Source organism: Trachypithecus francoisi, unplaced genomic scaffold, assembly GCF_009764315.1.
Source record: "Trachypithecus francoisi isolate TF-2019V2 unplaced genomic scaffold, Tfra_2.0 Lachesis_group2, whole genome shotgun sequence".
In the NCBI taxonomy this organism is placed as follows: domain Eukaryota; kingdom Metazoa; phylum Chordata; class Mammalia; order Primates; family Cercopithecidae; genus Trachypithecus; species Trachypithecus francoisi.
In genome coordinates this window covers 159972725-160000396 of record NW_022681465.1, presented here as the reverse complement: position 1 = coordinate 160000396, position 27672 = coordinate 159972725, and the positions used below count along the sequence as shown (strand labels likewise).

Sequence of the window (27672 nt, the reverse complement as noted above, 5' to 3'; positions counted from 1 at the left end):
TCTGTAGTGTGGGCAGATCCCCAACAAAAGGCAGAGCCATTGCCATTGGTTAAATCTCCGCCCCAGGTGTAGAGAACCAAGGGCAGACTCTGGAAAGGGCCCGGAGCTCCGTGACAAGAGAAGGAGCTTTGTTCTTGGACTCCCATCTGGTGCCGAGTGATCCACTGTGGCACTGAGCAGAGACCAACAGTCGCCTGCATGTCCTTTCCCAAAAAGCAGTGCCCGCACCAAGCAGTCATGGGCCTTTCTGCTGTTCAGGGAAAGCTCTGTGGAGTTCAATGGGTGTGTGGCCAGGTCTAGGGCTGCTGCCTGCAGGGGTGGGAGAACAGCTCCTGCTTTTCTTTCCTTGGTCCAAATGGACTGTGTCTGCCTGGGCTGATCTCTGGGCACAGCATGGTTGCAGGGAATTCAGTCCTGGGTGCTGAAGGCCTGTCTGTGCACCTCCAGAGCCAGCTCACTCCAACTGATTTCTCAGGGCTCAGGCATGGGTAAGTGTGTCCTGAGGTCTTGGAAACAGTGAACTCTCCACTGCTTCCTGATGGGCCAATGTCTGTTTATTTCCAGTTCAGAACTGTTGGAAAGGCTACACACACCGTGACCTCACATGGCCCCTCAGAAGAGCCACTGCTTGTCTCCTGAAACGTTCTCTCTGCTTCTCATGTTGGGGCTCTTATTTTGGAAATGTGGCATTCTCAGAAGGGAGTAGCTCTTGGGCTTGGGCATATTTTTATGACATGGAATGGCCTTAAAATAAATTGGCCAGGCATGGTGGCTCACGCCTGTAATCCCAACATTTTGGGAGGCCAAGGCAGGTGGATCACTTGAGGTCAGGAGTTCAAGACCAGCCTGGCCAACCTGGTGAAACCCTGTCTCTACTAAAAATACAAAAATTAGCCAGGCCTGGTGGTGTGCGCCTGTAGTCCCAGCTATTCGGAAGGCCGAAGTGGGAAGGTCACTTGAGCTTGGGAGGCAGAGGTTGCAGTGAGCTGAGATCATGCCACTGCACTGCAGCCCGGGCAACAGAGGGAGACTTTGTCTCAAAATAGTAATAATAATAATTAATTAATTAAAAATAAATAAATAAACCTATGACTCCGTTAAAATCTCATGGAAATTCAGCCTTCTATAAGTTGCCAAGTCTTGGATCACTTCCCACCTTCCTCTACCCTGACCATGCCTGCTCTGGGCAATGAGGCAAATGCCTTTGCCCTTTTTTAAGTGGTGATAGTTTGAACTCTAACTGCCACATAATGATATAAAAAGCAAATATTAAAGTGAGATAATATGCTAATACTCCTCCCTTGTTTTGAACAGGAACAGAAATTCTTGGCAAGTCAGTTCGTATTATATTCTCTACATTAGGAGTGTGCACATTTTTTGCAGTTGGCTATATGCTGCTGCCACTGTTTGCTTACTTCATCAGAGACTGGCGGATGCTGCTGCTGGCGCTGACGGTGCCGGGAGTGCTGTGTGTCCCGCTGTGGTGGTGAGTGTGACTCGTCCCCAGACAGGCCCTCTGCTGCGGGTCAGCACACCTGGAACACACCTGGAGCCTGGTGCTGACCTAGCTTGGGCTTGCATGACCTCCACGGAACTCGCAGAGGCCAGTTTCCAAGCTGGGAGTTTTTGCCTCATTGTGGGTGGGCCTGTGTGCTGGAGTTTGAGTCTCCATGGTCCTAAAAGCACATTCTCAGGAGTCCAATCTCTTCCTTGACACCAGCCACTCTTGTCTGTTGCTACTTATTTGTGGCGCTGGTGGTGTTGGATTTTGTTGTTTTTAACTCTGCCCCCTGCTCTTTCATCACTTTTCTCTCTAGAAAAATCTCACTCTATCCTACTAATGTAATTCTTCAAGCTTCCCTACCATATAATGATTAGCATCTATGAAAGCGAAGCCTATTTATTAGCACTTATGGTAGTGTGCCTATTTATCTGCTATGTCTTGAAGAGTGAGAAAATTACTTTTTATTTAATAAATTGTTAGAGAAATGTTCTCTTCTCTCCTCCCACAACCTCCCAACTCAATTTCAACTCAGTATAACACAACAGTTATAGGAATAACAAAGTTTGAAGATTCTGGCCGCAGTCTTACCCAGTATGACTATCTGGGAGATTTCAGGTGAAAGAATAAGTTAAAAATCATGGAATAAGGTGTCAGACATACCCTCTTTTTGGGGATTTCCTGTTTCCTTGCTTTTTCATATTTAAGCAAGAGGAAAGGGATTCCTTCCATTGGTGGGTCTGGTTCTGTCTCTCTCTCATTCTCTTTCTCCCTCATTAATTCTTCTTGGTTTGATTTCATTATATCAAAGTCAAATCCTCCAGCACTGACTGGTTTCACTGAACTGCATAACTTCTACCTGCTTACACATAACACAAGCTTCTTTGATCATTTTTCGGAACTCACAATTTAGACTAGACCTCATGGTTTCCCTGTCCTTTGGACACCTCCTGACTGGGAAGCTGTCTAGGCCTTTATCTTACTGCATCTGTTAGGCAGTCATAGAGGTTGACAGGCAGGCCACCTATCTGACTAGACAGCGCAGGTCAGGTGGGCTCACTCTAAGCCCCTGTATTCTCCTGATCTGTAAGAGTGCTGTGATTTACCAGTGTAAATTCTTGGCATGAAGTGTGCAGGTGGAGTTGATAGTTTGTTAAAGGTTAGGAATTATTCTGACTTGCAACACTCCTCTGGAACCCTGTCTGAGGACCAGGAAACCCGGCCTGAGGAGCAGTGAATAAGGGCTGGCCATTATCTACATAGCTGTGCCTCCAAGGAAAGCATCCCAGATTTACAAGAGCAGAGCAATGTTCTGAATGAGAGTAATTATCATCATCATCATCTGTCCCTCTCTCCACAACTCCCTTGCTAACTGAATTTATTGGAAAAGATGTTAGTGACTACAGGTTCTCTCAAGACACAAGACAAGATTATTCAAAGGTTTTTTTCTGCCTCTTCAGCTGAATGATTTTAATAAACTATGTGCTCTGGCTCTAGTTGTCATTTTGACCTAAGGGACCAGTACTTTCAAAGTGTTATAATTAGCCAGGTATGGTGGTTCACACCTGTAATCCCAGCACTTTGGGAGGCCAAGTTGGGAGGATCACTTTAGCCCAGCAGTTCAAAACCAGCCTGAGCAACATGTCAAAACCTTGTCTGTACTAAAAATAAAAAATTAGCTGGGTGCAGTGGTGAGTGCCTGTAGTCCCAGCTACTTAGGAGGTGGAGGTGGGAGGGTCCCTTGAGCCTGGGAGTTCAAGATTACAGTGAGCTATATGATCATGCCACTGCACTCCAGCCTGGATAGAATGAGATGCTGTCTCAAAAAAAGTTATAATCAATCTTATTAATGTATGATTCTATCAGAGAGAAAGAGAGACAGAGAGAGAAAGAGAGAGAGAGAATAACAATATAAGGCCCCTGATTGGCTGTACAGAGATTAGTAGGGATGGGATTTGCCTCAGGACCATATGTCACAGCGAGGAATGAACAGCTCTGATTCATTAGCCCTCCAGAGTTAGCCTCCAGAGTTTCCAGCGAGAAGGTCCATCCCACAGGGAGCCTGCTCACTCTGCCCTAAGGAGAGCTCTTTCTTCTGTTTCCCAGGGGCCAGTCCACGAGTGGTCCTGGCTGTGGGCATACTGTACCAGGGACAGGACTTGCCCCAGATAGAGGCCAGCCCAGGACCAGCACTGACAAGCTGAGTGCTCCCCCTGAACGTTTATCAGTGGTCTTATCATTTTCCTGTAAAAGAAAATAGCTTTCTTCTGAACATCCCATCCTTGCAGGTGGGGCTTCCCAAACAGATGCTCATCAGTCTAGTGGTTGGGATATGGGGGGATGCTTAGAGCTGACGTGGACCCTGCCGCCTGCTCAGTATGAGACAAGCTCTCCGGCAACACCTCACTCCTGTTTAGTCTGAATTAAATCTACAGAGAGATTATAGTGTGCAACCCCATTTGGCACTCCATTGACTTTTGAAATGATCAGCTAGATTTAAGATTATGTGCACACAAAAAAAAAATCAAAGCAATTCAAAAGTAGAGATACCAGTGGCCCTGAGTACAGTGGGCTAGAAATGGGAGATAAACCTACATAGAGGCATTGCTGGTGGTTTGGGGAACTTTTTATGTCCCAAGTTTCCTTTAAAAGGCTTGGCAGTAAGTGGCCACAGGTGTGAATGGAGTATATGTATAGGGTGTGGGGATGGGGTAGGGAAGCAGGCCATAGATGAAACGTGAGGAAAGCTATGCAATTTCTAGATGATTAAACATTAAGAGTCTGAGGCCAGTGATCTGTAGAAAAAAAGGTAGGATATTTCTAAGCATCATCTGGTTGGAGAAAGATACTGGCCCAAAGTAGAAGCATCTATCCATGAGGTATATCGTGGCTGTGTAGTAAGATCTCTAATTCTGCACTAATATAGTAGCCACCAGTCACATGCAGCTATTTAAATTTAAAATTAATTAAAAGTAAATAAAATTAAATTTTTGTTTCTTCAATCACACTAGCTCAATAGCTACATGTGGTTAGTGGGTGCTGTCTTAGCACAGATACAGAACATTTCAGAAGTTTCTATTGGACAACACAGTTCTAATTACTGGAAGTCAGTGACCTAACATTATTGTAGTTCCTATAGGGACCAACTAAAGGCATATTCTGAAAAATGCAAACTGAGCTCATTTTTCAACTCATGTGCTAGTAAGCTGGAGAGGGGACCTGCTAGTTCGTCATTTCTTTTGCTCTGAGCTTATTCCTAGTGTGGATTTGGGCCAATTAATTATAGAGGACTCTGTGTCTGCTACTTATAATTTGTTTTCTAGGCTAAGTAAGTACAGATGCTCTTCGACTTATAATGGGGTTATATCCCAATAAGCTGATTATAAATTGAGAATATTCTAGGTCAATACATCTAACCTACTGAGGTAGGAAGCCAGACACGACTCCAGAGCCAGGGGTTGGACACCGGACCAAATTGAGGACCAGCTAAAACAGAGCCAGGGCAGAAGATGCTTTCCATAAGACACGCCCACCAGTGTGCCATGTCAGTTTACTGTTGCCATGACAACACTCAGGCTTTATTGCCCCTTTCCATGGCAATGACCCAGTGACCCAAAAATTACTACCCTTTCCCTAGAAATTTCTGCATAAACTGCCCTTTCATCTACATGTAATTAAAAGTAGTTATAAATATGAGTGCAAAACTGTCCTGAGCTGCTACTCTGCCTGTGGGGCAGCCCTGCTCTGCAGGAGCAGTCACTGAGCTGTAATATTGTCTCTTCAATAAAGCTGTTTTCTTCCACCTCCAGTTTGCCCTTGAATTCTTTCCTGGGCAAAGCCAAGAACCCCACTCTGGGGCTTGCCCGCCCTGCATCCCTACCAAATATCATAGCTCAGCCCGACCTACCTTAAACATGCTCAGAACACTAACATTAGCCTACAGTTGGGCAACATTTTCTAACACAAAACCTATTTTATAATTAAGTATTGAATATTTCATGTAATTTATTAAATACTGTACTGGAAGTGAACAATAGAATGGCTGTATGTATGAGTACTCAAAGTAAGGTTTCTACTCAATGCATATCACTTTTCTCCTATAGTAGAAAAATCGTAAGTCAAACCATCATAAGTTAGGGACCATCTGTACTGACAATAGGTAAGGAAAATGAGAGGTGACAGGAGAATGGCTAAAAGATTTTGAGAAATAAAAATTTAGAAAGAATAGAAGTCCTATTATTTGCAACTGTGTTTGAGCATCAGCTATAAATGGGAATAGACTATGTAATTTAAAACAATAAGCTTCTAGACGTTAACAAAAAGACAACATTGGGGCTCATCTCGCAAAAACTGGTTTGGGTACTCGCTGATCTGGGAATCTGTTGAAAGCCATGGGGACCCCACATAGGCAGATATCAGTGCCCTCACCTTCTCTTTTGACTAAAGGAAAAGATCAAGAACACAGATGCCCTGGCCATCCTTTTCCCAATAAATTGTGAACGTCACCAGCTGGGACACCAGCAATTCTCCTTAGGATGGACCCACTGCAAAGACAGTCTCTTCTCTAGAGGAACTTACAGTCTAGTAGCTACATTTCTTTTATGAGCCACAATGCCTATAAGTTTTAGATGAACTTCTCCAGATGTCCTGGCTCAAACATGCCCATAGTTAATGTCACCCCTTATCGTCTGGTCCTGGTCTCAAGCACAACTGATGATCAGTCTTATAATTTGATCAGAAGTTTGAAACTTGAAGGTGCTTTTATTTATTCCTATGCTCCAACAGAAATCTTATGTGGACTCCCTTTAAAAAGACAAACTAGAATTTTACAAAATTACAATTATCTGGGGGAAACTCAGATTTAATAGTATCTAACCCTGCTCTTGTGAAAAATTATTAAATATTACAAATAAATTATAGGTTCATTCCTGAATCTCCTCGGTGGCTGATATCCCAGAGAAGATTTAGAGAGGCTGAAGATATCATCCAGAAAGCTGCAAAAATGAACAACATAGCTGTACCAGCAGTGATATTTGATTCTGTGGAGGTAAGCATTTGCAGATGTTTCCTCTTGAGATCAGCTATGCATTCTTGATTTTATGGAATTTAACTTAATTCAATATTTGTTAAGTGCCCACTATGTACCAGGCATTGCACTATGCCTTAAGAACACAATCATGATTAAATTCTAAGATAAAATCCACCTTAAAGGGCTGTTTATAAGAATTAAATGCAATAATATATGTAAACTGCTTAGCAAATAGCAAGTGTTCATTAAATATTAGTTCCCTTTATTTTGCAAGTTTATCATCAACTTTCTATTGGCATTGCTCCAAATCACTGACACAGCTATGTACTGATGATTTTTAAATGTCCAGATTAAGTGGAAAAAATATATTTCAGGGTTAGTCCACCCTGGGTTCTCCACTGTACCCTGAATCTTAGCACAGGCTGCTGAGGAAGCTATGCATGTCTTTAGTCTCGCTCTGTGTCATATCTAGAACCTTAAGGCCTGAAAGCACACGCTTGAGGATTCACCCTTGAAAGTTGGTGACCACAAGGAAAAGCTGATATCCTGTGGAAGCAGCCACACCTCCTGACAGTTCGTGAGGATATGCAGTGTGCCATGCCCTGTGCTGGCTCCTAGAGGAAATAAGAAAAATAAGACACAGCCCCAATTCTAAAGGAACATAGAATGTAACTAAGATGGGTAAGAGGATTAGATAAAAAGATAAACAATGGCATAAGGGAAGAAAGGGTAAGTATCTAAGAAGAGACGCTGTGTACCAGCAATACAGAGAAAGAGAGCAGGGTGGCCCACAGCTGGAGGCAGGTCCAAGCCAGGGAGGACAGCAGGACTCATTTAAATGAGTGGAGAGGATGGGGCAGGGCATTCCTGGCTAGGAGATAGGTAAGAGTCTGCTCAGGACACCTAAAGAAGACTATGGTGGCTTCAGTAGCATTACACATGCCCTGCATGAAAGCATGTAGTGTGGAAAGCAGAACTCTGTAGAGGACAGTGGGCATGCCACTGCTTACCACGAGGGCTTCCCCGATCCCTGGCCTTCAGGACCTTTTCCAGAAGCAGATACTCTAGCTATGGCTAGAGGCTTAGAGTGGCCATGAACTCAAGCTCTCAGAGGGCTGCCAGGACAAAACATCCCTTAATCCTTTGCCCTTGAAGTCAAGAAGTCCATTTCAAGTCTCAGTCAATTTAAATGGATAAAACAACAACAACAACAACAACATTGGGAGTGTCTAACACTTCTGCCCTTCAGGACTGTGCTGGGTGTTTATTGGTATTTATCAACTAGGTGGCCTGATTCCTATCTGTGAAACTTACATTCTAGTTATAGGGATTTACCTACATGGATGAAAGCAATCATAAAATAGATATGAGATATATAGTTATGGACACATAAGAATATAGTTCAGTGTTAAAACATATGGTTCTGGCAGTGCCTTTATATATATAGATACACATACACACATAAACATATATAAATATGTACATATGTGTGTGTATGTGTATCTAATACATATATATATACACTTAAAAAATTTTTTGAGTCTCACTGTGTTGCCCAGGCTGGAGTGCAGTAGTGCAATTACAGCTCACTGTAGCCTCAACCTTCTGGGCTCAAGCAATCCTCTCACCTCAACCTCCCAAGCTGGGACTATAGGCAATTGCCACCAAACCCAGCTAACTTTTTGTATTTTTTTTATAGAGACAGGGTTTCACTATGTTGCCCAGGCTGGTCTCAAACTCCTGGGCTCAAGCAATCCTCCTGCCTCCGCCTCCCAAAGTGCTAGGATTACAGATGTGAGCCACCATCCTCAGCCTGACAGTGCCTTCTTTCTTCCTGCCATGATGCACATCTAGCCTGAACTGGACAAACCCATTAAGGGTTTGCGCTTGCGCTTTCCTGAGGCCTGGTCACCTCCCCTGCTCACCTCCTGTAGCATCCTCTTTAGGAGGATCTGCAGAGCCCTGTGCCAGCAATTGCACCCTATTTAGAATGATATTGAAGAGCCTACCAAATGCCAGGCACTGTGTTCTGCTCATTTAATGCCCATGCATTTTTTTTTTTCCAAAAAAAGAAACTAAGGCACAGTGAAGTTAAAGAACTTGCCCAGGATCACACAGATGTTAAACTGGGATTTGTGACCTAGTTCTCCCAGGCACCAAAGCACATGCTCTTAACAACTGTGATTTTTCACTTCATGTTAGAGGCAGTAGCATTAACTTCGACAGGAAAAGATATAGAGTAGAGCATTGTCTTAGAAAGCAATCTCAAGCATCCTTGGCTTCAGAAGAAGCACCTTCAACCTGCTCCTGGTACCTGATCCAAAGACATTTTGGTGGCTCCACCCAGGCCAGGGACAACCACTGGATACAAGGATATTCTCGTTCTGAGGTTTCCATTCCTGGCTGCTCATCACAATCACCCAAGTGCTTTAAGAATACAGATTCTCAGGCCTCTGTTTAAAAGAGTCGAAGTAGGCAAGCCCAGGGAGGAACCTGGCAACCTGCATTTGAGAAGGGCCCCGTGGAACCACCAAGTGTTAGCACAGGCCTGGTCCACAGGTCCTGTCTGTGTGTGCCACCCCAGAACCCTCCAAGAGGATGTCTAGTTCCCACTAGTTTATGCAGGGGCTTTGCTTTGTTGTAATATCAGGGTTATTCTGCTGGGGGCCATGTTCTGGGGCTCTACAATCCAAATAGTACAGTAGAGAAAAGGCAATGTGGCTGTGAGCTGTGTAAGTGTCTGATCATTCCTAGAAAGAAGGACATTCACATTTGGAGAGCACCTGCTGTGAAGGCAGGCCTGGCACTCTCACTTCTTCATAATAGAAATTCCTCCATCAGTCTCTTACTGCACATGCACTGTAGGGCCACAAAGTCACAAAGTCCTGGTACTTCATCCTTGAGAGATTCCCCACCTCAGAGCCTAATAATTTTTATGTTAGTTTCAATTCTAATCAGCTTGGTTAACTTGATTCATAACTGATGGCAAGTTAATATCCGCAAATTAAAAGCAAAAGAATAGGCCGGGCGCAGTTGCTCACACCTGTAATCCCAGCACTTTGGGAAGCTGAGGTAGATGGATCACCTAAAGTCAGGAGTTTGAGACCAGCCTGGCCAATATGGCAAAACCCCATCTCTACTAAAAATACAAAAGTTAGTCGGGTGTGGTGGCGGGTGCCTGTAATCCCAACTACTCAGGAGGCTGAGGCAGGAGAATTGCTTGAACCTGGGAGGCAGAGGTTGCAGTGAGCTGAGATCGCGCCACTGCACTCCAACCTGGGCGACAAGAGTGAAACTCCCTCTCAAAAAACAAACAAGTAAGTAAATAAATAAATATAAATAAAAGTAAAAGAGTATAAGCTCATCAATAGCAGTAAGGATTTGTCACTGACCGCTGATGGCTAGCCTCTTTTCCTCAATGATACAGTAATAATAATAATAATAGTTTAAATTTATTGGACATTTACCATGGTTCAAGCACTGTGCTAAGCCATATATATATATTATATATATATTTTATATATATATGATCTCATTTAGTCTCTCAACTCCCAATTAATATACCCATTTTATAGAGCAGTAAGCTAAAGGCTGAGAGGTAGGAGAATCGCTTGAACCTGGGAGGTGGAGGTTGCAGTGAGCTGAGATCACGCCACTGCACTCCAGCCTGGGCCACAGGGCAAGACTCCATCTAAAAAAAACAAATAAGCAAATAAACAGAGAAGTGTAAAAAGCAGACATGGCCTCAAGGAAGGGACTACATGGCCCTACCCTTCAATAGGCAGTCCTGAGGATCACAGATCAGTATGGTAAAGGACATCCATTCTCTGACTGTCAGTCAGAGAAAGGCTATATTAGACAACAGGCTTTGTATAATGAGACAGGGAAAGGGGTGTTATATATTTAAAAGGCTTCTGTGTAAAATGGGCTGCAAACATTTTAAAGTGTCAGAATAAGCATCATATATGTAGATGCCCTATTGCCTCCAATTCCCAGACTTCTAAGCATAGTCAAGGTGAAGTGAGAGTTGCAGCATAAGTTTTCCCCATGCATCATAGCCAAAGATACTTCCTTACTACCTCTTAATCTCATGGTTATTTGCATTATTTTGGTTACAGGAGCTAAATCCCCTGAAGCAGCAGAAAGCTTTCATTCTGGACCTGTTCAGAACTTGGAATATTGCCATAATGACCATTATGTCTTTGCTGCTATGGTAAGTAATAAATGACCTGGAAATACAGACATCTGGCACATAAGTATGCAACTGATTTTCTTTAACTCAGAGGAACATTATGGCAATGTCTGGGTTTTCCTGAGGAAAAATTAAGATTATAAAATTCTAAATTATTTTGAAATGCCTCGATTCAGTTCATGGGACGAGATACTGAAAAAATGTCACTAGGTGCAGTGGCTCACGCCTGTAATCCCAGCACTTTGGGAGGCCAAGGTGGGCAGATCACCTGAGGTCAGGAGTCCAAGACCAATCTGGCCAACATGGTGAAACCCTGTCTCTACTAAAAATACAAAAATTAGCTGGGCATGGTGGCGCATACTTGTAATCCCAGCTACTCAGGAGGCTGAGGCAGGAGAATCACTTGAACCCAGGAGGTGGAGGTTCCAGTGAGCCTAGATCACACTACTGCACTCTAGCCTAGGCAACAGAGCAAGACTCCATCTTAAAAAAAAAAAAAAAAAAAAAAGTCACAGGGTATAGTATTTAAGTCTGCAGTAGTGGGGCCCAAAGGGAAAGCATTCCCTTTCCCCCTCCTAAAGTTATGAGATTGAGATCATTGATGTCCCTGGGTAAGGGTTCCCTCCCCACCAAAAATTATGCAATTAAGACTAATGATGTCCCTGGTGCCTGAGGCAGAGACGCTAATTCAGCTCCTGCTTCCTGAAGCTGACCTGGCAATTGAACAGTGAGGCTAGAATAACCTAGATCCCCATTGCCTGGATTGGAGCCTTGATAAGCTTTTTACACATGCCAATAGCAAACTAACAAGTGGCTTTCACGCACAGAAATAGTGAATTGGCTTTATAGATTAGATTTAATAATTTATCTGCCAAGAAAAAAAAGAAAAGGAAAAAAGAAAATTCCTACCCTATGATGGCAGCACACACACACACACACACACACACACACACGATGATCGTCAGAACTGGCAGATTTAGGCTGCAGCTAATCTAAGTTTATTTTTAAGGGCCATCTTACTTGGCAATTAGAAGAGATCAATGACAGAGCTTCTGCCTCTGAATTAAGCAAGTCTGTCCTAGGTACATGGCCTTCTTAGTTCTGACATTTCAGCATATATATATCCCTGATGCAAATGCTCTTGGGCAGTGATGCTACTAAGCTAATAAAAAATTAGTCACTAGTTCTATCTAAGCTGCTCCTATTACTAAATGGGAAAACCACTAAGATCCCTTGAGCAGTAAAGTTTAATTATTTGTTTTGTTTATGAATTAGTCCTTGCATTATCTAATTTGAGTCTAGTATGTGTAAAAAGATCCACCAGTGTTCCTGAAATCATTTTTCAGATATCCTCTGCTTCTCAGTCATGTCAATAATAAGCAAATTTCTACACAGGGGCGTCTGCATAGTGCAGTTGTAACAGAAACTCAGGTTCAGTCACTTATAGCTTGCGGTGTCCAATTAACAAGAACAAGGCCTGATGTAACGAAAGTGACTTTTTATTCCAAATCTAGCTTAGGGAGAAAGGTATCGGCTTCCTGCCTAAAGGGTAGCGCTTCTCTTTTTGAAGTGGAAAGCAGGCACTTCTAAAAGGCACGGGAGGATGCAAGCAGGTGAGGGCTCAGAGGGCTAGCTTGCTGCCTTATCTACTGGGCAGTTGAGTTGGCGCCTTCATGGGCAGAAACAGGTTGTATAGGTGGCCAAAAACTCTAGCAGGCATACTTTAGGTTGAAAATTGACTGATATCGCTTGAGGAAATCTAGGGGGTGAGAGTTCCACTCTGGATCTTCTAAGCACATAGTTAGATGAACTTGCCCTGCAGGGAGTGTCCTGTGAAGAGGAGGTTAAAAGGCTGTAATTGCACTTCTAAAGAGCTAAGTAGAAAGTGGGGAAAAGGAGGAAAGAGAAAAGAACAGAGAGAGAAAATAAACTATCCCTTAGAAAAATAGGGGTACTCAGTTACATAGTTATTTTTTCCATAGAGAAGTTTCTTTTATTATTATTATTATTATTATTATTATTTTGAGATGGAGTTTAGTTCTGTCGCCCAGGCTGGAGTGCAATGGCGCGATCTCAGCTCACTGCAACCTTCGCCTCCCAAGTTCAAGTTATTCTCCTGTCTCAGCCTCCCAAGTAGCTAGGATTATAGGCACATGCCACCACCATGCCTGGCTAATTTTTGTCTTTTAAGTAGGGACGAAGTTTCACCATGTTGGCCAGGCTGGTCTCAAACTTCTGACCTCAGGTGATTTGCCTGCCTCGGTCTCCCAAAGTGGTGGGATTTCAGGCATGAGCCACCACACATGGCCCACAGAGAAGCTTCTACATGAAAGTTAACTATAATGACAGAATATACAGGCTGCACTCTGTGATAATTTGAAGCATTAGGGGACATTCACTCTTTTCCCTAAAGAGAATCGGAATTTATTCTAAGTGAATCCCACAGTATGACCCTTGTATCTCTTTTTTGTTAAAGAATGAAATCTGGATTTTATGTTCACTGATGTGACTAATATTTTTTCTTCAAATAATAGCTCTAAGAGACTGAGGAGGTACAAACTATTCAGGAAATAGGAAAACTTGAAATTAACTACCTGAGAAAAGTTATTGTTGAATATTGGTATATCTAGACTAGCACTATCCAATAGAAACTTCTGCAGTGATGGAAATGTTTCATATCTATGTTGTTCAAGATAGTAGCCACTAGTTACACGTGGCTATTGAGCACTTGAAGTGTGGCTAGCATAACTAAGGAACTGAATTTGTGGTTTTATTTAATTTTAATTTATTTAAATTTAAGTAGCCAACAAGGTTGTGGCTACTTATAGGACAGCAAGATATAGAGAATTTCTTGACCATTATAAAATTTTAGAGCGATTCACAACATCCCTTTTTCTTTCAGGATGCTGACCTCAGTGGGTTACTTTGCTCTGTCTCTGGATACTCCTAATTTACATGGAGATGCCTACCTGAACTGTTTCCTCTCTGCTTTGATTGAAATTCCAGCTTACATTACAGCCTGGCTGCTATTGCGAACCCTGCCCAGGCGTTATATCATAGCTGCAGTACTGTTCTGGGGAGGAGGTGTGCTTCTCTTCATTCAACTGGTACCTGTGGGTAAGAAGTTAACCAAGATGAACAGCTTACCAGAAAAGACCCACATATTGACTAGGCTGCTTCTGAATCACTGCTCCATGTTTATTCAGCCTTTACATCATAAGCCATTCATAAGTCAATTAGACAGGTGATTGCTCACTGTGTATGTTGTTTCCTGTGTTCAAAACAACTATCCCAAACAGAAGAGACAGCCTCGCAGAAGCAGAAAGCACCAAAGAGGAAACGTAACTCTTCTAGTCATCCCCTTCACAGAAAGACTCACCTAAAATCTCCCTTTAACTCATAGTCATGATTCCTAATTTCTGGCTACTCTCAAACCTTTTCCCTGGGTGTATATTCAAGTATTACAGTGAGTAGGACATGTCGGTTCCAGGATACATTCAGTGGTTTTCTGGTCTGAATCTTTAAGTAGTTAAATAACGCACAAAAGGATATATGCTTCCCTTTTCCCCTTGTTTCTGATGTTCTCATAATATTAAAATGTCAATAAATTATTGATAGTAATAGAAATACACATTTCTTAGTAATAAGAAACAGGATAGAAAGGATTGGTCCTCCTCTTTGAAGATAAAACTTAACTATATTAACATGCTAATAGCTTACCCATGAAACTGTTGTAACAAACAAAAGACAAGTCGACAAAGGTCACTGAATGCATTAATGACCTAGAATAACAGTAGAACAAAGTACAAAGCCACCCCTCATGCTCCATCTTTGTTCATGCCCAAATACTAGGACACTCGAAGAGAAAATGCTATTTTGGGAATATATTTATGTTAATAAAAATACTCCCACTGAAGCAAAAAAGACAATAAAAACAACTGATACAAGAAAGTATCACTTCTAAAAGCACCATTGCTTATACTGGGTCTCTTTTCCAGATTATTACTTCTTATCCATTGGTCTGGTCATGCTGGGAAAATTTGGAATCACCTCTGCTTTCTCCATGCTGTATGTCTTCACTGCTGAGCTCTACCCAACCCTGGTCAGGAACATGGCAGTGGGGGTCACATCCATGGCCTCCAGAGTGGGCAGCATCATTGCCCCCTACTTTGTTTATCTCGGTGAGCTGCATCTTGTGCATTTGTTCTTCCTTTAAATTAGTTTTCAATATGAAAGTAAGATTTTCATTGTGAAAATGTCAAATAGCATAGAATGTACTGGAAAAAAGTACAAGTTCACCTCTTCTCTCCCAGGAGGAGCTCTAGAAAGCCAACCACAAACTGTTTGGTGAGTAGCGCTACAGACATTTTGTTTTGCACAACACCATGTACGCATGTATGTATATACTTTTTTAAACACACAAGCAGGCCGGGCGTGGTGGCTCAGGTATGTAATCCCAGCACTTTGGGAGGCCAAGGTGGGTGGATCACCTGAGGCCAGGAGTTCAAGACCAGCCCGGCCAACACGGTGAAACCCTGTCTCTACTAAAAATACAAAAATTAGCCAGGCATGGTGGCAGGTGCCTGTAATCCCAGCTACTCTGGAGGCTGAGGCAGGAGAATTGCTTGAACCCAGTAGGCAGAAGCTGCAGCGAGCCAAGATTGCACCATTGCACTCCAACCTGGGCAACAAGAGTGAAATTCTGTCTCAAAAAAAAATAATAATAATAATAACAAATAAAAACAATAAACACACAAATAACATTATATATGTTGAAACTTTTTAAACTTAACATTGTATCAGAATATCCTTCCAAATGGTTACATATTGCTCCTTTACCTTCTTTTTAAATAGGTACCTCCTTTTAAAAATGTATGTAAGTACATTTTAAAATAAGTATACCTAAGTATAATCTACAGATAGATTCATACAAGTAAAACTCCTGGAGCAAAGAGTACCATTAAAAAATTATATATAAATATATATATACGTGTGTACATGATGTGCAAAACAAAATGTCTGTAGCACAACTCATCAAACAGTTCATGTTGGTTTTCTAGGGCTCCTCCTGGGAGAGGAGAGGTGAATTTGTACTTTTTTCCAGTATATTCTATGCTATTTGACATTTTCACCATGAAAATCTTACTTTTATACTGAAACACATAATTTATTTAACCAGGCTCCAATGAATGGAGGACATGTAGGTCATTTCCAGGTTTTTGCTATTACAAATAACATTACAACGAACATTCTCCTATGCTCCTACACCCTTTGTGAATTTACTTATGTATATTTGGATTTACAGATAGATTCATAGAAGTAAAATTCCTGCAGCAAAGAGTGCAGTTAAAAATTTCATAGATATTCCCAAATTGAACTCTACATATTGTACCAAATTATAATTTAATTATTAATAGGTAAGAGTGGTTATTTTCAATAATCTCACCAACAATAAAGATTACCTAATTCTTTTTTTTTTTTTTTTTTTTTTTTGAGACAAGGTCTCACTCTGAAGTGTAGTGGTGCGATCCTAGATTCCCAGCTCACTGCAGCCTCAATCTCCCAGGCTCAAAGATCCTCCCACCTCAGCCTCCTAACTAGCTGGGACTATAGGCATGCACACCATCAAGCCCAGCTATTTTTTTTTTTTTTTCTGGTAGAGATGGGATTTTGCCAGGTTACTCAGGCTGGTTTTGAACTCCTGGGCTCAAGTGATCCACCCGCCTCAACCTCCCAAAGTGCTAGGATTACAGGCTTGAGCCACAGCACCTGGCCTACCGAATTTTTTAATCATTGGTTATCTGTTATGTGAAAAATGGATATCATTGTTACTTTCATTCCTATTTATTAATTATGAATGAGGTTGAGCATGTTTTTGTGTATTTTTTGGCCATTCTATTTATTTTTCAGTGAACTGACTGCTCATGTTCTTTGCTCTTTTTTTTTTTTTTTTTTGAGACAGAGTCTCACTCTGTCACCCAGGCTGGAATGTAGTGGCACAATCTCGGCTCACTGCAACCTCCGCCGCCCGGGTTCAAGCAATTCTCTTGTCTCAACCTCCTGAGTAGCTGGGACTACAGGTGCATGCCACTATGCCCGGCTAATTTTTTTTTTTTTTTTGTATTTTTATTAGAGACGGGGTTTCATCATATTGGTCAGGCTGGTCTCGAACCCCTGACCTCAGGAGATCCACCCACCTTGGCCTCCCAAAGTGCTGGGATTACAGACACGAACCACTGCACCCGGCCTTCTTTGCCCATTCTTTAATGGTGTATTCATCTTTTTCTTTTTGATTTGTACAAACTCTTTGCAATGGAAGAAATTAGCCCTTTGTATATATGTTGTAAATATTTTTTCTAGTTTACCATTTGTATTTTGACTTTATGATATCTTTGTAATGAAGACAATTTTAGTTTTTATTTACTCAAAGGTGTCAATCTGAAATAACACTGCACAGGTGTTTCAGTAGCATGTTCAGTCTGATGTAGGATCTGACACCCCATGCCTGGTCCTCGGTAAGGACTCTATGGTGAGAAATGCAGACACACCTCATGAATTGGGCAATTGGCTAACTACGGGTACACATGCACACACACACACACACACCTGAGAACATATATGAATTCTCAGGAAAGGTATAATCCAACTCCTTATAGAGAAAGAGAAACATTTTCCTCACTTAAACATATTCTGCACAGTTGCCCTGCGCCACACCTGAGATAGCAGATTATACAGAGTGGTATTATTTTTCCCTTTGTCCTTCCCTGTACTTTTATACTATGCTCAGACGGTCCAGTGGCCAGACACTGGTACATAAGATAGAGTCCAAGAGCCTTTTACTCCACATAGCTACTCCTGTTAGTGACACAGAGGCCTCAGAGAAGCTGCAATAACAATATTTTCCTTATGTTTTGGGTCAAATGAAATCCATGGGTGTGCTGTTCCTCTGTAAGCTCTGTATGTATACAGAGGCAAAGCAAGATGAGGATCTGTTGTTCTGTGTGAGTAAAGCTTCATAAAGAAGAGATTACATATTAACCCAAGACATGTAAGTGCTGCAAAAAGAAGCCAAATCCAGGCACACAGTGCCTTTACAGAATGTGCCTGATACTTATTGTTTACTGATTTAATCTGGCGTGAACATAATACTTAGTTGTTTTTTTTTTGTTTGTTTGTTTTGTTTTGTTTTGTTTTGAGTCTCATAGCTCTGTGGACCTAACTTTCCACTACAGCCTACTAGTTTGGGCAAAAGCAGAGGTCATGCCAGACTTATCATGGCCAAAACCCATCCCTGAAACATCCTGGTTAACCTCCTTCTCCTTGATGTCCTCCTATCCCCCATTTCCAATTACCTCTACCTTAAGAAGATAACTCCGGTAGGCAAAGAACTCTACCAAAGGAACATCTGTCACATATGACTGAGTAGTAGCTTAGAGGATACCAGTTGACAGGAGAGAATGAAAAGCCTTATGATAATGCAAAAGGATTACAGAAATACATATTGTCATCTGCCAAAAAGAAACTGATATTTTGCTTACTTTTTTTCTCTGAAAATATTCAGATTTAAATCCATTCTCTTATACTGTTCACCACCTTCACAAAATGATGCTCAAGAGTGCCCAGAGAGTCCTTGTATCTGATTGATGTTCTTATGTCCTGTGCTTTATAGGTGCTTACAACAGAATGCTGCCCTACATCATCATGGGTAGTCTGACTGTCCTGATTGGAATTCTCACCCTTTTTTTCCCTGAAAGTTTGGGAATGACTCTTCCCGAAACCTTAGAGCAGATGCAGAAAGTGAAATGGTAAGTAGAACTTTTAACAAAATGATACCGAAATGCCTTAGGGAGAATACGCATGGAAGAATAGCTAGGAAGGTTCTAAAAGAGAAGAGTAATAAGCAGAGACCAGCTCTATCAGATGATAAAGCATATTGTTGACTGGGCACAGTGGCTCACACCTGTAATCCCAGCACTTTGGGAGGTAGAGGCAGGTGGATCACCTGAGGTCAGGAGTTTGAGACCAGCCTAGCCAACATAGTGAAATCTCATCTCTACTAAAAATACAAAAAATTAGCTGGGCGTGGTGGCAGTCACATGTAATCCCAGCTACTCAGGACGCTGAGGCAGGAGAACTGCTTGAACCCAGGAGGCAGAGGTTGCAGTGAGCTGAGATCACACCACTGCACTCCAGCCTGGGCAACAAGAGCGAAACTCCATCTCAAAAAATAATAATAATAGGCCGGGCGCGGTGGCAAATGCCTGTAATCCCAACACTTTCGGAGGCCGAGGCGGGCAGGTCACGAGGTCAAGAGATCAAGACCATCCTGGCCAACATGGTGAAACCCTGTCTCTGAAATACAAAAATTAGCTGGGCGTGGTAGTGCATGCCTGTAGTCCCAGCTACTCACGAGGCTGAGGCAGGAGAATTGCTTGAACCCGAGAGGTGGAGGTTGCAGTGAGCTGAGATCATGCCACTGCACTCTAGACTGGGCAACAGAGCGAGACTCTGTCTCAAAAATAATAATAATGATAAAGCATATCATTGAGCAATAGTAATTAAAACAGTGTAATAATGGTATAGGAATAGAAATCAATGGAGTGGGACAGAGTTCAGGATAAAACCTAAGAAAATAACAAATTCACTATGTAATAAAAAGTAGCAAAGTCAAGGGGGAATAGTTATTCAGTAAAAGGTATTAGAACATTCAGCTAGACATTCTGAATAAATTAAAAAGTTGGATCTTAAAAAAATGCATTGGCTGGGCACAGTGGCTCACACCTGTAATCCCAACACTTAGGGAGACTGAGGCAAGCAGATTGCTTGAGGTCAGGAGTTCGAGACCAGCCTGGCCAACACGGTGAAACCCCATCTCTACCAAAAATACAAAAATTAGCCAGGCGTGGTGGTGCACCCCTGTAATCCCAGCTACTCGGGAGGCTGAGGCAGGAGAATCGCTTGAACCAGGGTGATAGAGGTTGCAGTGAGCCAAGATCGTGACACTGCACTTCAGTCTGGGTGACAGAGCAAGACTCTGTCTCCAGAAAAAAAAAGCATCAAGATAAAATCCAGAGAGTTAAAAAATTTAGGCCTAAAAATGTAAAATCATAAATGTACCAGGAGGAAACTAACATTTGTATAACCTTAGAGAAGATCTTACCGAGCATAACATAAAATCAAAGAACCATAAAGGAACAGATTGATATATCTGATTGTACATTTTTTAAATTATTGGCAAGGCAAAAGGAAACCACCCACAAAGACAAAAGTCAATAAGCCAGGAGAAAATATTTGCTACACAAAATCTAGACATAAGGCTAATATACCTAATATACAAAAAGCTCATAGCAACTAGTGAGAAAAAGACAAACAGTTCAGTAGGAAAACCAGCAAAGGATAAGAACAGGCCGGGCGCGGTGGCTCAAGCCTGTAATCCCAGCACTTTGGGAGGCCGAGACGGGCGGATCACGAGGTCAGGAGATCGAGACCATCCTGGCTAACACGGTGAAACCCCGTCTCTACTAAAAATACAAAAACTAGCCGGGCGAGGTGGCGGGCGCCTGTAGTCCCAGCTACTCGGGAGGCTGAGGCAGGAGAATGGCGTAAACCCGGGAGGCGGAGCTTGCAGTGAGCTGAGATCTGGCCACTGCACTCCAGTCCGGGCGACAGAGCGAGACTCCGCCTCAAAAAAAAAAAAAAGAACAGACAGTTTACAGAAGAAGTCACTTCAGGGTCCAATATACACATGAAAAAGTTATTTGTCCACATTAATAAGGAAATGCAAAAATAAAACAATTCAACCTCATTTTTTTGGCTTATGAGATTGTGTAAGGGTTTTTCTTCTTGACGCGAACCAATTCTGACACCTATTGAGTGTCCTATAATTCAGTTCAATTTTGACAATACCTGAAGTTAGCATCAGACTCCATAGGTATAAAGACTCAGTCCCACAATACTGCCTCGCTTCACTCGCCACTCGCAAGTGTCAGGTCCCCAGGTTACCCACATTTCTCTCTGACTTTCCTACCAAATCTAGGGTTCCAAACAAATCCCCTCCTCGGGTTTGATTATTTCCTAGAATGACTCACAGCTCTCAGAACACTGACCACTTTATAAGAAACACTGGTTTCTTATAAAGGATACAAATGAACAACCAGATGAAGAGGTACATATGGGGAGGTCTGGAAAGGTCCTGAGTGCAGAGGTTCTGTCCCTGTGGAGTTAAGTAAGGTGCACTGCCCTCCTGGCACGTGGATGTGGTCACCAACTCGGAAGCTCTCCAAACCCCATCATTTAGAGGTTTTCATGGAGGTTTAGTCACGTTGGCATGATGGATTATTAAGTCTATCCCCAGCCTCTCTCCTCTCCCCAGAGGTTCCAGGTTTCTAATCAAGGCTTGGTCTTCTGGTGACCAGCCCCCACCCTGAAGCTATCTAAGGGCCCTGCCAAGGATTGCCTCATTAGAACAACAGAAGCTCTTATCACCCCCTATCACTCCGGAAATTATAAGAGATTTAGGATCTCCATGTCAGGAACCAGGGACAAAGACCAGTATCTTTTTATGACACCACAGCCAACATTTAAAAGATTAGTGCTACTTAGGAGAAGTTTAGAGTTTTGAGTAACACTGACTGGCTTTAAATCCCAAATCTACTGCAAACATTTGGGCCTATCACTTAATATTCACTAAGCCTCAGTATTCCCATCTGCTATATGGGATATTTCATATGGCTATTTTGAGGTGATAAAATATAAACTGTTCTCAGTGCCTGGCCTTGATAAAGGTAACTCTGCATGTGAATTAATTCTGATCACTGACAGAACATTTACAGCAAAAAAGTGCCCATTTTTGATAAGTTGTTTTGTTCTAATGATAGAACTACTTCTGTAACAACTTTAATTGCCAAGAATTTCATGCCTCCCTCTCTATCATTTGCTTGGGAAAACTGTGAAAGAGTTTAAATTCTGGCTTCTATACTTAATTAAGAAAGTGGCCTCAGATGTTTAAAAGCATAAAATATTAGATCTACACTATGAGGTTCTCATTAGAGTTCAAATAGTTACTTGTTCATTGATTGGAGAAATATTTTTCAATGTCAGTTTGGAGCGTTTTGAGGAGGAAAGTCTTGAATATTTAATTTTCTTTAGCATCTATTTTATTTTCAGGTTCAGATCTGGGAAAAAAAGAAGAGACTCAATGGAGACAGAAAAAAATCCCAAGGTTCTAATAACTGCATTCTGAAAAAATATCTCCCCCATTTGGTGAAGTGAAAAACAGACAAATAAGACTTCGTGGAGAAATCCATTGTTCCCACTGAAATGGACTGACTGTAATGATGGACACTAAAATGAACCTTGCTATCAAGAAATGTTCATCATACAGTCAACTCTGGACAATTCTTCCAGAAAATGTCCTTGCTTTGCAAACCAACCATTTCTAGAGAGTCTCCTTACTCATTAATTCGATGAAATGGATTGGTAAGAGGTCTTGAAAACATATTAGTCAAGGACTGGTAAAATATATATAAAGATTAACACTGTTTCCAATTATACAAATACTATCCAAATAAAAATAACATCATTGTATTAATGCAAATATTAGGTGACAACAATGTGTGTGTGTGTGTGTGTGCGTGTGTGTGTGTGTGTACATTTGGAAGCAAACCAGCACATTCAAAATTATAGTAGTTTCTGAAGTGAACCAAATGATTATACACAGCATTCCTATCCAGAAAACCTTACAAACTCCTTTGAGAGGGATTGATGGCTGTTAGAGGAAAAAACAAACCATTTTTTACCCTCTACTGTCACACACAACCCACAATACTTCTGTGACCAGATGTGGTGGGGGGCTCCTCACACACCAAGCAATTCTCTAGCAGATACCAACGGGGTGCTCTCTAATGGAATTCAGCTCTGACCCTATCTGCGGGAGACAGTATCAGGTCCCACAGGTTGTGTGCTCTGTCCCTCTTCAGATGCCATTCAAACGTCCAAGCCACACGCACCTCTGACCTACCAGCTACAAACCAGGGTTTCTATAGCCCCCTTCTTGGGTTCAATTAATTTGCTAGAAAGGCTCACCAAATTCAGCTAAACCTTTACATTTTCCAATTTATTATAAAGGATACAGATGAACAGCCAGATGAAGCAGCATGTAGGGCTAGGTCTGGAAGGATTCTAAGTGCAAGAGCTTCTGTCCCAGTGAAGCTGGGGTGCAGTGCCCTCCCAGCTTGTGGACGCATTTACCGGAAGCTCCTCAAATCTTGTTGTTCAAGAGTTTTTAGAGAGCTTGATCTCCAGCACCTTCCCCACCCAGAGGTCAGTGGGTAGAGCTGAAAGTTCCAACCCTCTAATTCCTCAAATGACCTGGTCTTTCCAGGGACTAGCCCCATCATAAGAATACCTAGGGCCCCACATTAAGTAACCTCATTAGCATAAACTCAGGAGTTATCTAATCGAAGGGGCTCATTATGACTAATGAGATACTCCTACCACTCAGGAAGTTCTAGAGGTTTGGGGAACTCTATGACAAGAACTGAGACAAAGACCAGGTATCCATATTTCATATTATACCACAATGGCAGATGTTAATTGTATTTTAGCCTGGCTCATCTGGCCAATCTGCCTGCAAGAAGGCAGCAAGGCAGCTCCTAGCTACAGTTTCAGCAGCCACACCTCACAGCCCTTACACCATTAAATGGTCCCCATTTGTTGTGCTTTTGTTGAGCATGTGACTAAACCTCCTGTTTCCTAAAAGTGGCTTAAGATATATTTTGCTGGTAGATATAAAATCAGAAAAACTGCACAAACCAGTTAGATTGATAGAGGTTGTTTATGTGCCTCATAGCCAAGAGAGATGTGCACCAAGGAGGAAATCATCAAATCTGACAATATGGAAACCCTTTGAAACTGTTCTTTTCCTAAGCACGGTATTCAGCTGTGTCCTCTTGAACCCATATCCATCAGGTCAACAGCTTTAGCCCATTCTGCATGATACTGGCGGCAGGTTTGTCATAAATAGCTCTTATTATTTTGAGATACTTTCCATCAACACCTAGTTTATTGACAGTTTTTAGCATGAAGGGCTTTTGAATTTTGTTGAAGGCCTTTTCTGCATCTATTGAGATAATCACATGGTTTTTGTCTTTGGTTCTGTTTATATGATGGATTATGTTCATTGATTTGCGTATGTTGAAACAGCTTTGCATCCCAGGGATGAAGCCGACTTGATCATGGTGGATGAAGTTTTTGATGTGCTGCTGGATTCGGTTTGCCAGTATTTTATTGAGGATTTTCACATCGATGTTCATCAGGGATATTGGTCTAAAATTCTCTTTCTTTGTTGTGTCTCTATCAGGCTTTGGTATCAGGATGATGCTGGCCTCATAAAATGAGTTAGGGAGGATTTCCTCTTTTTCTATTGATTGGAATAGTTTCAGAAGGAATGGTACCAGCTCCTCTTTGTACCTCTGGTAGAATTTGGCTGTGAATCTGTCTGGTCCTGGCCTTTTTTTGGTTGGTAGGCTATTAATTATTGCCTCAATTTCAGAGCCTGTTATTGGTGTATTCAGATTCAACTTCTTCCTGGTTTAGTCTTGGGAGGGTGTATGTGTCCAGGACTTTATCCATTTCTTCCAGAGTTTCTAGTTTATTTGCATAGAGGTGTTTATAGTATTCTCTGATGGTAGTTTGTATTTCTGTGGGATTGGTGGTGATACCCCTTTATCATTTTTTATACCATCTATCTGATTCTTCTCTCTTTTCTTCTTTGTTAGTCTTGCTAACGGTCTATCAATTTTGTTGATCTTTTCAAAAAACGAGCTCCTGGATGCATTGATTTTTTTTGAAGGAATTTTATGTCTCTATCTCTTTCAGTTCTGCTCTGATCTTAGTTATTTCTTGCCTTCTGCCAGCTTTTGAATTTGTTTACTCTTGCTTCTCTAGTTCTTTTAACTGTGATGTTAGGGTGTCGATTTTTAGATCTTTCCTGCTTTCTCCTGTGGGCATTTAGTGCTATAAATTTCCTTCTACACACTGCTTTAAATGTGTTTCAGAGATTCTGGTACATTGTGTTTTTGTTCCCATTGTTTTCAAAGAACGTCTTTATTTCTGCCTGCATTTCATTATTTACCCAGTAGTCATTCAGGAGCAGGTTGTTCAGTTTCCATGTAGTTGTATGGTTTTGAGTGAGTTTCTTAATCCTGAGTTCTAATTTGATTACACCGTGATCTGAGAGACAGTTTGTTGTGATTTCTGTTCTTTTACATTTGCTTAGGAGTGCTTTACTTCCAACGATGTGGTCAATTTTGGAATAAGTGTGATGTGGTGCTTGAGAAGAATGTATATTCTGTTGATTTGGGGTGGAGAGTTCTGTAGATGTCTATTAGGTCTGCTTGGTGCAGATCTGAGTTCAAGTCCTGGATATCCTTGTTAACCTTCTGTCTCGTTGATCTGTCTAATATTGACAATGGGGTGTTAAAGTCTCCCATTATTATTGTGTGGGAGTCTAACTCTCTTTGTAGGTCTCTAAGGACTTGCTTTATGAATCTGGGTGCTCCTGTATTGGGTGCATATATATTTAGGATAGTTAGCTCTTCTTGTTGAATTGATCCCTTTACCATTATATAATGGCCTTCTTTGTCTCTTTTGATCTTTGTTGTGCTTTAAAGTCTGTTTTATCAGAGACTAGGATTGCAACCCCTGCTTTTATTTGCTTTCCATTTGCTTGGTAGATCTTCCTCCATCCCTTTATTTTGAGCCTATTTGTGTCTTTTCACATGAGATGGGTCTCCTGAATACAGCACACTGATGGGTCTTGACTCTTTATCCAATTTGCCAGTCTGTGTCTTTTAATTGGGGCATTTAGCCCATTTACATTTAAGGTTAATATTGTTATGTGTGACTTTGATCCTGTCATTATGATGTTAGCTGGTTATTTTGCCTGTTAGTTGATGCAGTTTCTTCATAGCATCGAAGGTCTTTACAATTTGGCATATTTTTGCAGTGGCTGGTACCAATTGTTCCTTTCCATGTTTAGTGCTTCTAAACTAAACATGTAAGGCAGGGCTGGTGGTGACAAAATCTCTCAGCATTTGCTTGTCTGGAAAGGATTTTATTTCTTCTTCACTTATGAAGCTTAGTTTGGCTTGATATGAAATTCTGGGTTGAAAATTCTTTTATTTAAGAACGTTGACTATTGGCCCCCACTGTCTTCTGGCTTGTAGGGTTTCTGTTGAGAGATCCACTGTTAGTCTGATGGGCTTCCCTATGTGGTTAACCCAGCCTTTCTCTCTGGCTGCCCTTAACATTTTTTCCTTCATTTCAACCTTGGTGAATCTGACAATTATGTGTCTTGGGGTTGCTCTTCTAGAGGAGTATCTTTGTGGTGTTCTCTGTATTTCCTGAATTTGAATGTCAGCCTGCTTTGCTAGGTTGGGGAAGTTCTCCTGGATAACAGCCTGAAGAGTGTTTTCCAACTTGGTTCCATTCTCCCCGTCACTTTCAGGTACACCAATCAAATGTACATTTGGTCTTTTTACACAGTCCCATATTTCTTGGAGGATTTGCTCATTTCCTTTTACTCTTATTTCTCTAATCTTCTTGATTTATTTCATTAATTTGATCTTCAATCACTGATACCCTTTCTTCCACTTGATTGAATCAGCTATTGAAGCTTGTGTATGCATCACAAAGTTCTTGTGCCATGGTTTTCAGCTCCATCAAGTCATTTAAGGTCTTCTCTGCACTGTTTATTCTAGTTAGCCATTTGTCTTATCTTTTTTCAAGGTTTTTAGCTTCCTTGCGATGGGTTAGAACATCCTTCTTTAGCTCGGAGAAGTTTGTTATTACCGATCTTCTGAAGCCTACTTCTGTTAGCTCGTCAAAGTCATTCTCCACCTAGGTTTGTTCCATTGCTGGTGAGAAGTTGCGATCCTTTGGAGGAGAAGAGGTGCTATGGTTTTTAGAATTTTCAGTTTTTCTGCTCTGGTTTCTCCCCATCTTTGTGGTTTTATCTACCTTTGGTCTTTGATGTTGGTGACCTACAGATGGGGTTTTGATGTGGCTGTCCTTTTTGTTAATGTTGATGCTATTCCTTTCTGTTCATCAGTTTTCCTTCTAACAGTGAGATCCCTCAGCTACAGGTCTGTTGGAGTTTGCTGGAGGTATTCTCCAGATACTGTTTGCCTGGGTATCACCAGCAGAGGTTGCAGAACAGCAAATATTGCAGGACAGCAAATACTGCTGCCTGATCCTTCCTCTGGAAGCTTTGTCCCAGAGGGGCACCTGCCTGTATGAGGTGTCAGTCACCCCCTACTGGGAGGTGTCTCCCAGTTAGGATACACAGGGGTCAGGGACCCACTTGAGGAGGCAGTCTGTCTGTTCTCCAAGCTCAAACACCATGCTGGGAGAACCACTGCTCTCTTCAGAGCTGTCAGACAGGGATGTTTAAGTCTGCAGAAGTTTCTGCTGCCTTTTGTTCAGCTATGCCCTGCCCCCAGAGGTGGAGACTACAGAGGCAGCCAGCCTCGCTGAGCTGTGATGGGCTCCACCCAGTTCGAGTTTCCACAGTCACTTTGTTTACCTACTCAGACCTCAGCAATGGCAGATGCCCCTCTCCATGCCAGGTTGCTGCCTCGCAGGTCAATCTCAGACTGTTGCACTATCAGTGAGCAGGGCTCCATGGGCATAGAATCCACCGAGCCAGGCACAGCATATAATCTCCTGGTGTGCTGTTTGCTAAGACCTTTGGAAAAGTGCAATATTTGGGCGAGCGTGTCCCGTTTTTCCAGGTACCATCTGTCACGGCTTCCCTTGGCTAGGAAAGGGAAATCCCCTGACTCCTTGCACTTCCCAGGTGAGGCAGTGCCCCACCCTGCTTTGGCTCACCCTCCGTGAGCTGCACCCACTGTCCAACCAATCCCAATGAGATGAACCAGATACCTCAGT

The 27672-nt window shown here is 42.0% G+C and overlaps 1 protein-coding gene across 1 annotated transcript in view; it reads left to right on the top strand.

The window, feature by feature from the left end:
• LOC117065898 (solute carrier family 22 member 4) overlaps window positions 1–22334 on the top strand; it is a 50122-nt gene extending 27788 nt beyond the window's left edge. Inside the window, exons 4-10 of the mRNA XM_033181300.1 lie at window positions 1315–1486; window positions 6422–6548; window positions 10649–10743; window positions 13625–13839; window positions 14721–14903; window positions 18392–18527; window positions 21889–22334. Of these exons, the coding sequence (XP_033037191.1) occupies window positions 1315–1486; window positions 6422–6548; window positions 10649–10743; window positions 13625–13839; window positions 14721–14903; window positions 18392–18527; window positions 21889–21964 (1004 nt within the window). The 3' untranslated portion in view covers window positions 21965–22334. The remainder of the gene's footprint in view (window positions 1–1314; window positions 1487–6421; window positions 6549–10648; window positions 10744–13624; window positions 13840–14720; window positions 14904–18391; window positions 18528–21888) is intronic.
• Window positions 22335–27672: the final 5338 nt, after the last annotated feature.